At 38.4% G+C, this 11,842-nt stretch overlaps 1 protein-coding gene across 1 annotated transcript in view; it reads right to left on the bottom strand.

Annotated features, from left to right (window-relative positions):
• The window catches only part of vps37d (VPS37D subunit of ESCRT-I), a 47,356-nt gene that overhangs the window by 3,621 nt on the left and 31,893 nt on the right, over nucleotides 1-11,842 (bottom strand). The window contains exon 3 of the mRNA XM_008428538.2: nucleotides 7,654-7,736. Within this exon, the coding sequence (XP_008426760.1) occupies nucleotides 7,654-7,736 (83 nt within the window). The remainder of the gene's footprint in view (nucleotides 1-7,653; nucleotides 7,737-11,842) is intronic.

Below are 11,842 nucleotides of genomic sequence, written 5' to 3'. Positions count from 1 at the left end.
ACATTTTAATGTTTTGTAATTTATTAAGGTTCTCTCGTGACCCAGACTTAACTTCCTGGTGTATTAGTCTGTATTTCCACCAGGAATGACCATCTATCCATACTGAGGTGGTTGAACACCTGGGGCTGGGTGTGGGGGCGATACTTCCTGTAGGCCGGCTATTTAAAGGTTAAGGTCCTGTGCAGATGGTTAGAGGCCATGGGGTCGTCCCAGTGGGAGTTGTTTTCCCAGCTGACCAGATGGTGTTTTAGGAGGGCTCATCTGGTCCCCAATCAATACCGATAAATATATTAGCTTCCTAAAATTAGAGCTTTTGCTGAACTTTCAGTTTTTATTGATATAGAACCATCAAAAAAATCTCTTCTGATAAATGGTTGATCTTTTCTATGATGTATTCTGACTTTCTGTGGACAACCAATGTGCAGAGAGACAGTTTATCTCCCACAGATCCCAGCATTCGCCTCATTATTAATGCAAACAGTCTTATAAATAAGACTGGTGAGAAAACATCAGTTGAGTTCTTCTGGTCTGAGATCATTAACAGAAGAACATTTCAGTTCCTATTTAGAAAAGGTTTAGGATTTTATTTCTCTTCACAGATGAAAAGGAATGAAATAGATTAAAGTTTTAAAAGTCTTTCTCATGATTGTTGCTCACATCAATAGTTAAAATACCAATCATAAAATTAAAGATATCAAACACTGTTGTGGCTTGATTGAAGTGTTTTAGGCTTTGAACAGCAGATAATCACATTTAGTCCAGATTCCAGAAAAACCTGTGAAATATTCCTGAACTCTGGCGCCAAAACCAGGAGTTAAGAGCTTTTGTACACCTGCAGCTCATTTACTTTGGTCCGAATCAGTCGAGTTTGTTAACTTGTAAATTTTATTGGTGGTTTGGTTTTTTCCATGCAGAAAAAAACAAAGCAAACCAGAACCTGTCACTACAAACCAAGCCAGAAGGTTTTGTCTGGTTTGGTTTGTAGTAACAGACCAAGCCAGACTCTGCTCTGAACAGATGAGTTCAGAGCAGGAGAACCAGATGTAAATACAGGAGGCAGATGTTGAGTTCTGACCCAGTAGAAAGCATGGAGAATTTAATCATCGTCTGGGTTTTATTTCAGGTGAAACTATCTGAGCAGAAAATCAAAAATGATTTTGCGAAGATGCCTTGAAGGTTGAACTGTTATGCTTCATTAAAAAAAACAACAACAACAAAAAAACACACGCCATTGTTTATTAGTTTATTTACTCAACCCGGAGTCAGACAAACATCTTTAAAGGTGACCCATTACACTTTATTGCGCAGATTAGGATTGCTCTATGGGCTGTACAAAACATGTTTATTACATTTTTTGCACAAAATCAATTTTGGATAATGAGATTTTAGTCTGCTCAGTTCTGCCCATTTTGAACTCCTTTCAGAATGAGCTGTTTTAGGGCCTCTGTCACTTTAAATTCAAATAAGCTGCTTGTGGACATGCCCCCCCACAACATACCGTTCACGCTCACAGGTGAAAATGGCTGCAAACAAATGCAAACTTATACAACCATACATTTTTGAAAAGCATTAGTAGAGTCTCCTGCACAACCAACAAGAATTCAGCAAGTGGTTTCTGGATGATAAGTCAAAAACAGAACACTTGTCTTTTCCCGCAGCCATTGTACAGTGCATATAGCAGATAAACCATCTGACCAAACATGCTGCAGGATCTATTGGGGTTGCTAGCTAAAGGCACAATGCCTGTTGAATGTCGCTTATATTGGAAGTTTTTAAAACAACTCATTTTCCAGACACCAAAAATCATTAACTTACTGCCAAGAAACAGGTAAGTGTTTTATTAAGCACTTGGGCTGTTTTTAGAAGCAGTAGAAATAAAAAAATCCAAAATGGCAAAATCGATGGACTTAATTTTATGTCTATTACACAAAGTTCCAGTGAAACAGTTTGCAGTTGTAAAGTGAAACATCTTTTTTTCCACTATTTCACCATTTATGGTTTAGACGACCACAACATCTACAACACACTGAGATGAATTTGGTCTTGATTAGTGTATAACCTGTTTTCATGTGTGTTTTTGTGTTTGTGTGAGTCTGACAGGAAACAAGATTTAACAAAATATTTCACAGGAACAGTTAACCCCCCCCCAAACCTTTCAGCTGTGTTTCCTCACTTCACCTCATTTAAAAAAAAACAACTGTCAGACGACCTACAGGCTGACAGATTTGATTTATAGGATGACGGAAGAATGCATCAAGTTCTCGACTCCTCAATCAGATTTGTTTGTTCATGTTGGTACCTGAGACCCAGGGCAACAGAAGGGTTTTTTTGGCCCGAAACCTTAACGGTCTGGACCCAATTTCACAAAGCCCCAGATCTTCTTCACCATAAAATGACTCTGAAAGGCTGTAAGGATTCCCGTCAACCATGAAAACTTAAATCTTTTTGCCCTCTAAGGTCTTAATCTGAGACGATTTAGATTCAAGCCGATAGTGAGACAGCGGAGAGGCCTGATTGTATTGATTCAGGCACACTAACTCTGAAGCTCTGATTAAACACAGAGGAGAGAGCCTTTCATCTGTCCATGCAATAATCATAAACCATCTCTTCTTAAAACTTGTGATTAATAAGATAGAAAATGGGAATTAAAGCAGCCGCCTTGTGTCGGATATTTACTGATATGTCCATGATGAGGCTCTCTGAATGCTGCTGCTGCTGCTTAATCAATCAGTGAGCGGCTCGTTCGTTCAGTCAGTCATGAAACTATTGATCGCAGCCATGTGAGGTGGGGGCGGCAGCCTCTGTGGATCAATGCGTGCCTGCAACAGCAGCGGCAGCTTTCTTCTGTAAATAAGCAACATGGTGGCCGGCAGGTAGACAAAGGATTGTGGGCATTTCAGTAACGCCAACATACTTGCATTTGGTTCTTTAATTAAAAAGGAACAAATTACACATGTGAGTCATAAGCTACTTTGTTTAGGTTTGATTTGAGGCTGAGGGACTTGACTTCTGCTCTAAAACCAGAAATTGTTCAAAATAAAACCATTCATTTTGAGGTTTTTTTTAATAACTTAAAATTAATAATGTTCTTATTATCAGATGTTATTCACATCCTATCCACCCAGATCTCAATTTAAGAGCAAAACACCAAAACAAGGTGTTATGTTTTCAAGAGCCATTCACACCCGATAGTCCAGTACACTCAGTTTGACTGGGGACCAAAATTGCAACATTTGTTACATTTTCAGCTGCTGTGGTTCTTTTTCATACTGTACTATTGAACAAACCAAAACCTTTGAGAAACCTGTTCCCCTCCTCACCTGTGGGGGCGCTGAAGGAAATAACACAAAACCAGATGTGAATAAAAATGGAGTGGTATCAGATTTTAGCCACTGTACAATTTTTCTTTTGTCTTTAGTAAAAGACTATAAGCCATTTCACCCAAATAGCACTAGACTAGTGTGTTTGCTTTGGTTGTATTTACCCAGAATGCCTTGCTTTTGGAGCAATCTTCAATCCGCTTAGCGTTCAAATATGCATCCGAACCGCACCAGAGTTCATTTCAACCTAGTCGAGACCGAAGTTTGTAGGTGTTCCAGAGTTTGGCTACGCACTCACATCTCCCTAAATGAATTAGACTTTCTAGCTAAATGGACTGGAGTTGTATTAAATCAGGTTAATAATTAGATAGCAAAGGTGCTTAATAAAGATTTATTTTTACAGAATTTGAACCAGATGAATCTGAAACTGCCACTTGAGGAGTTTGGGATAGACCATATTTATAGACAAATAAATGTTATAATTTTAAGTGCAAAACGCTTTTTGTTTTGAGAAATTTTGGCTTAATTACTAATATGTTATTCTTTCAACAACTGACCTTTTTTGAGTCAGTAAACTCCGATTAATTAATCAATAACGATAACTAAATTAGTTGACATTTAAATAATTGATTCATTATGATTTTTTACCCCCAATTCTAATCACTGAGATTAAATCGAAGACATTTTGTGCCTGAAGTATCAACATTTTTATTTTGTCGATCTATTATGCTGTTTACATTGAGAACGTTTAGCACATATATGATAACCTGTTACTTATTGATGCTTCATCTCCAGCTGAACTCCAAAGTCATGACTCTGTGACTAACTGTGACAATGTGCAGAAGCCTTTCAGTTATCGATCCAAACTTCATTTAAAACCACAGTAATCTGGGGTTTACAGTTTGAATCATTTACTGCACAGACTTGGAGACAACAGGTCTGACTCTACAGCTGCTTGTGTTGTGAGCTCACCCTGGTCGTGTCGGTGCATGCATGAAGGAGAATCAGCGTGGATCAGTGACGGGAGGCCTGCAGGCAGCCCTTTGGCAGCTTTAACTCCCAGCTGTTTGTGTTTTTTAGACACCTGTGAAAGCATCAATGTCGCCTGGTAAAACTATTTCAGAAACACACCAGTGAGTTCTGAGGATCAGGCTTCTCTTGCTCTCAGGTCTTCAGATGTTTTAATCATGAAGCAGCAGATTTCTATTTTTGACTTTAGCTTCAAAGCAGCTCGGCTTATTGTCTGACACAAAGGGAAACCGAATCAACAAATACTGACTGATTTTCATTCCCTGCTCTGCAATATTGATGCTGTGACAAATAAACTAAATTTTTAAGGTTTAAATCCGTGTTTCTCAACCTTTTTTGGGCCAGCGCCCCCCTAGCCTTTATCCAGGTACCTCACCGCCCCCCATCAAAAAATTTGTAGGCTACTTTGCACTGACAATTATTTTATTATTAATGTTACTATCATTATTGTAGATGTTTTGAATCGGCGCACCGATTATGTTTTCCCGTACACTTCAGCGTGCCTTACGCTCCTTCACCTCGCGCACATAACGGGGTAAATGTAGCGAGTTTTGCCCTAAACGTATCGGCGTCTGGAGAAGGGGGGTTGGGGAGGGAGGCGAGCGTATGTTTCTACGCTACTTCATGGGGGGTGCCGATTTATGTTTTCGCATCCACCTGAATAATGTGTAGTTGCGCCCCTACCCATGGCACTTCAACAATATTATTTTGCCTTTTATCTGGAAATAGTGTCTGTTTATTCTTGCCATCCAGTCCTCTGTATTAATTATTGCTCGAAAGGTCTTGCCATACCAGTTTATTCCTCCATATTTACTTTAGTTTCTTAGTTTATTCTTGCATTTTGTTCTTCATTAATTTCCATTTAGTTTCATTTAATTAGTATTATCCTCTCTCGGTTTATTGCTATGTCCACTTTAGTTTCTTTCCTGTTGCTAGATTTATTTTATCGTTTATTGACCACCAGTAATTTTCACTCATCACCTGCTGCGCCTCCTAATCGTCATGTGTTTCACATCATGTGTTGATTTTTCACTGTTCAGCGTCGGATTCTCTGTTTTTATGCCATAATTCACATCTAGTTCGTCGCTCCGTTTTGCCCGCCTCTCTTTTTCAGAATTTTGTGTAATCTGCGCAGCGGTTTTTTTTATTTTTAAACTCCCTAAAGAGCAGGGCGGTCGGGAAACATATCGATGGGGAAAAGGCAGACTGACATAAACCTTTTAAAACAACGGAAACAATTTTGGTATTCTGAATATTGAAATTTAAAAGTGCTGTGGTACCGTTGTTCCATCAAACCCGTTTCATGTAGGACCACTTGCAGCACCGGTGTTAACGCTATAAAATGAACGCTCTCTATTGTGATATCACCCATGGAGGGATTTCTTTATTTAAATGGGTTCATTTTGCTGTCAGAGGGATACAAAGTGAAGGTATTGTGATTTTAGTAATTACATGTTTGTAAGAGCGATTTTCTGTTGTCCTTCCATGGAAGTGGGCAGCTTTCAAATGGAAATAAAGCACTTTTTAATATAAATTGCTGCTTTGACATGATCACAGAACTGCCAAAACATATGTAGCCTACATAAATACCAGACAAAGTGAATCACAGCAGCGTCATCAGCCGGTGTAACGCTGAACTGATGCGGAGCGGAGCGGAGCCATGAAGCTACAAACACTGAATAGAAGAGGAGCTGCCATCGATACAGTTGCAGCCAAGCATGATTTAATGTTACACAATACAGTTTTACCAAGTTGTTCAAAGTCTAAACTGGTATTGTTGTGGATTTAAGGTGTTAAGTTTACCTTCGACCAAACGCCCCCCAAAGGCATCCCAGCGCCCCCCTTTTGTAAAAATGTCCGCCAGCGCCCCCCTGCCGTCCTCTGAACGGCCCCTGGGGACGGTACCGCCCATGTTGAGAACCGCTAGTTTAAATGGTATGAATATTACTGTGACTATGAATATGGATGAAAAGTTCTTTTCTTTTAGCTACTTTATGGCTTATGAAGATCATGTTCTCTTGTTTTCCCCTTTTGGGGAGTGGATAGAGGTGTCTCCAAATTCAGACGCATTCTTTGAAGGACCAGAAACGAGGTCCAGCCTTCAGATTTATTCCTGCCCCTCCTGTCACCTAGCAACGGTGACGTTGCTAACCTCAAGCTGGTAAAAAATAAACCTTGAACTCAAAATCTAGCTGAGCTTTTTTTATTACTTATTAAATCTCTTAATTTGTTAAATACATTCATTATTTACTAAATTATATGGTTGTAACAGTACAACTGCTTTAAGCTTTTAGTTTTTATAGTGTATATATATTTCATATACTAAGGTTTAAAACGAAGTATGAAAGTATGTGAACTGTAAAAAAAACAAAAATAAATTGGAATGTATGTGTGATTGAATTGAAATGACTTGTTTGCATGACATTTGCTATGAATTTGTGCTACTTAAACTAAGAGAGAGAAGGGGAGGGAGAGAGAGTCTTTTATATATAAAAGGCTATAGAAATGTACAAAAGATAAATAATATTAGGAAATATTGGTTGTTGGCCTCAACAGTATTAATATTGGATATCGATATTGGCCTTTTTCTTTTCTTAAGTCAGTGCATCCCTAGATCAGGGGTTTACTAAAGGAATGCCATGTTGTTGCATTTTAGGCAGTAAAATGTTTATTTTCTTATGTGAAATAATTTATTTATTTGCATTTTTAGTGTATTTTTAATATTATATAAAAAGATTTAAGTGGTTGACTGAAAAATGGGCAGAATATGCCTTTTTCAAATCAGAATAATCAATTAATAAAATAATTGTTACTTGTGGCCCTAAATAAAACCCAATTTGCTCTCATTTTTCTCTTCAGTCACACAGACAAAGACAAAGTCGGAAATTTTCCTCCAAATCTGCTCTGAATATGTTTAAAAACACAAAAACATTTTTTATTGACAGCAGCTTCAGACACCGAATTCACACCATCTGGTTCAGATTAAACTCTGTTGCTTATTTAGTTTTAGTTAGAGAAGCATCGTATTGTTTGTCATTAAACGAAGCCTTAAGGGGAGCAAACAGGATGTTAACAGTCCACTGGCTGCTGCTGCTGACGTAGGCTGGGTGTATGTATAGCATGCCTAGAGGCTTCATACAACAGATTGCATTGAAGTGGGTGGGCTTGCTTAGAGCCAGCCTGCAGATTTATTTATTTATTTCAAAATAAAAGCCCCCAGCAACACCGCTGCCAGAGCAGTGATGCTCTGTTTTGAATTTCCAGGAGGAATTTTAGAGAAAAGGCAGAGCTGCGTTGTTCTTACCTCGGAGTGTTCTTCAGCACGTGCCACCTCCTCCTGCAGGAGGTTCTGCGCCGTCTGCAGGCTGCGCCTCGGCCCACGAGCCTCTGCAACGACAGGGAGACATGGGAGACATCACTGATGCATGCGGAGCCATCAAGTATGACTTCACCGCTAGCTGGAGGAGAAATCTAGAAACCGACAAACCGCAGCGTAGAGAATTATTTTCCAGATCACAGAGAACCTTCCTGGTATGCACTGGTGAGGTGGTGGGCAGTTTATGGCCTCAAAAAACGTGGGAAAAAGCAGCGAATCATCGTTTGAGGCTTTTACATAAACCGGTTAACGTCTTGTCTTTCCTCGTCACTTTAAGTCGCTTATATTTACTCCAATGTAAGAAACACAAATCCAAACATCATTTCTAACATATTTCTGAGCGCGCACACACACCGTTATGTAACAGGGCTGAATTATTCACGGCCTTGTCAATACAATAAGAAAGAGGGAAAGCCTTAAACAAATACATGAGGGATGTAGATCCTCTTTGCATCAAAGGATTTCAACAAAAAAGCAAAGCTGTGAGTCTGACTCCACCAAACTGCAAGACAAGTTTAGCTTTTTCAGACATATTTACACTCAGCTCAAATAAAATTATATGCATTTAGATAACTATTCTAAACGCATTGTTAAAAATGAGGGAGGCAGAAGTATAAACTTATCTGATCCTGCTGCCTTTCTGTTATATCCATTACTTTACACATTCTTTGTTTAAAGAAAAATATTTATATATACAAAGGCAGGTAGTAATCTTACTTTATTTGTATAGCATTTTTTTATCAAATGTTGCAAAGTGCTGCAAATAATATAGCATATACATATTGACATATACATGAAAGAAAGCTGCAAAAAAATCTGAGTAATGTTTTAAGTTTTATAGCATTTGCAAATAGTTGTGGTCAAACTAAACCAAAATGACAAGTTTAGTATGATTTAACTTCAGACAGAAAGACAAAAATGTGTCTGAAAATATCAGGTTTCTACTGCAAATAAATAACGTTTCCAAATTTAAGCTTTTAATCAAACGATAGATTGAACTTCATTACCAAACTGTGCAGTTTGAATATCAATCACTTTCAAGGACTTAATAAAGAAATGAACCTTGAAAATGCCCAATTTAAATTCAAGGATTTCAAGCACCCTACCCTTCTTATTTTGTTGATTAAAATGTGATAAATTAATTACAGACCCTACAGTTAACTTGATTAAAATTATTCCTAGTATGATTTGGCTCTTTAAGCAAAGCTTTAATTATCCATGTGAACCTAAATAAATAAATCAAACACGCACATCTATGAGGTTTTTCCCTCAAACACCACCCAGCTCGCTGCACTAAGATCTAAAGTAGCTTTTCTTGTACACAAGTCAGAACTTTACGGACTAAATGACTAATCTAGCTGAGAGAACCGAAGGTGAGTAAATGTATGATAATTTGTTTACGTCTTGTGGTTTGGAAGGCAGACGTGGAAAAGATTAGCATGTTTAGCATTTCTGGGGATTACAGAGCTTGGCAGTGAGATGATAAACCGTCTGGGTGAAATCATCCGGAACCACAGAACCGTAGGTGGACCAGAGGAACCGAGCGTTAACTTTGATAAAAACCTCCTTTATATAAATTTGTTGACTTGGAAACTGGTAATTAGAGCGACCCGTTTATGACATGAGCGGGTGTGAACACAGAGGGTCAAAGCGGATATAATAAACCGGACCGGAAAGTGTGCTGGCAGATGAAAACGGACGGGTTCCCTCCGGACCTGGACTGACCTGCTTTCAGCGAAACGCTCAAAGATCTCAGCAGGGAGCAAACAAGCAGAGGAATTACTTTAAACAGAAACCGTTTGAGCTTCACACGCAGATGTTAGAGGAAAAGGATGAAGAGGTTGATGGCTGCTAAACTAAATACTGTAAGGTAAAGATGGACGAAGGGAAAGGAATCTCTAAAATCAAGATTTTAGAGATTTTAGGGTAGTAAAGTTCTCAGATCTTTACTACCCTTTAGAACTGAGTAGAAAATATAATAATTTCCAGCAGACATTTCTGCAAACTTTACATCTGTAGGCTGGAAAATTAGAAACAGCAGAAAACCAAGGAAGGACGCAAGGAAAGAAGTGAAAAAAGACAGAGGGAAGACATGCAATAAAGTAAGATTTGAAAATAAATTAGATAGTATTGAAGGAAAGAAAGAAGGAAAGGCAGGAAGGGCACAAAGAAGGAATGAAAGAAGAAAGAATGAAGGACACAAGATAGGAAGGACAAAAGAAAGGAAAGGAAGGGAATAAACAAGGGCGTAGGGAAGACATTCAGTAGAAAGTAAAGAAATATGACAAGAAATGAGGTAAGATAGAAGGAAAGAGGGAAGGAAAAGAAAGACATTTAAGGAATTTATATTTTATTTATGCATTTATTTTGAACATGATAGCAAGAAATTTGTTTGTTAAATTTAACGCTTTGCACGTCATTAAAACAAGCTTTGTAATGTAAAGCTCGTCATGATAATGAGATGCAAATCTAAACTAGTTAAAACAAAATGAGTTTTAGATTTTGTTACAACAAAAAACTTTCTTCTTCTAGACGACATCTAAAAATCCCAAGAGTTGTTGTGGTTTTACTACGACCTTTGTTTAAAAAATATTTTGGTTTTAATGAGACACAAATCTCGATAGTGAGTGTTTTAATCTCATTAAAAGAAAGTTTTCTCATTTAAACGAGATTCTGCTCCAGAATTTATTTCCAAGCTCTGGCAGTTGAACATTTTCATATGTTTACCCTAAAACTAAAAATAAAGTCTCTTCCCTACAACTGCGGTTGGAACTTTAGTCCATCAGATGGGAGAATAAAAGGCCACAGCCTGTCTGATAAATATGTTTGCAGGGCAGCTTCCTGTCACACTCACAGCGTGCCTCCACCTCCTGTGGATCGTGGTCTGTAATCACTCTGAACAGGCTTGACCCGTCTGACTGCAAAGTGTGTCTTGTCCCTCGAAGAGACGATGTGACAGCCGACGAGTCACGCCAAGTTCAGTGGAGACCGCGGGGCAAATAAAGGTCACGGTAATGACTCTAATAACTCAGATCCCCTTCGGGAAATCTCCACCATCCAGACAGAGCACAGTAATGCATGCTGGCAATCCGTTTTCAATAAGATGTCATCTCTGAATCTCATCCTCGACAGTCGGATCATTTCCCCGAGTCTTCAGGGGAGATAAATGTGCTTTAAAAAGGTTTTAGACTGAACAAACGGCACGCTCTGCTCTCTGTCACATAACGCATTACAGCCCTACGAGTAGAGAGACGTGTGTCAAACCCGAGGTCCGGGGGCCAAATCCAGCTTTTTATGTGGCCCTCGAGACTCTAGAAAAACATACAAACAGAACAAAATAACAGTTGTTTACTTAAATATTATTTTATCAATCAAGTTAAAGTAGTTCTTATAGTCTCAAATTACATCAATCAGTCCCTCCCGTGTTTTTGCCATAGCGACATTTCTTCGCACTTAATATATAGTGGGGCTGGACTACTATATCAATAATTGTTAATATTAATATTTATTGATCAGCTTTTTGTTTGAAATATCTGAAATATTGCTAAGCTGATGGCACAACCGTTCCTGTTTTAACTACGGTTTTCACAGAATTGTTTATATTTTTAAACGGTTATGAGGCACATGTGGACAAACCTGAAACTGCTGCTGCCCAATTTACTCAACAGGTTGTTGCTAGGCAACCAGAGTGAGTTGCTAGGTAACCAAAGAGTGAGTTAGTTAGTTGAAGCCACCCAGCTAGTGAGGTAAGCTGGCCGTGAGAGTTTGAGCGGCTAAAGTCTTTCCCTCTGTCCACATATCCCAGAATGCTGTGCAGTTCTGGATCAGAGGTTCAGTGAAAATATTCTACATATCAAATTGACTATCAATAAATAGATAAAGAAACAAAACAACAAATAAAATGAATTATGAAGCCTCTGTAAACAAAATTGTCCTTCAAAAAAAGCTTAGTTGAGTCCAAAGCACCAGACTGAAGACTTTTATCATCCAGTCTTTGATAGAAAAAAAGAGAGATAAATAAGAAAAACAATCATGCAAATGAAAATTATTGAGCTCATTTTAATTTACACAATTAATTTATTTATTGCGACAGGCGTGGATGTGGTCCAAAATGAAA

This window comes from Poecilia reticulata, linkage group LG14, assembly GCF_000633615.1.
Source record: "Poecilia reticulata strain Guanapo linkage group LG14, Guppy_female_1.0+MT, whole genome shotgun sequence".
Classification (NCBI taxonomy): domain Eukaryota; kingdom Metazoa; phylum Chordata; class Actinopteri; order Cyprinodontiformes; family Poeciliidae; genus Poecilia; species Poecilia reticulata.
This window is presented reverse-complemented; position numbering and strand designations above follow the sequence as displayed.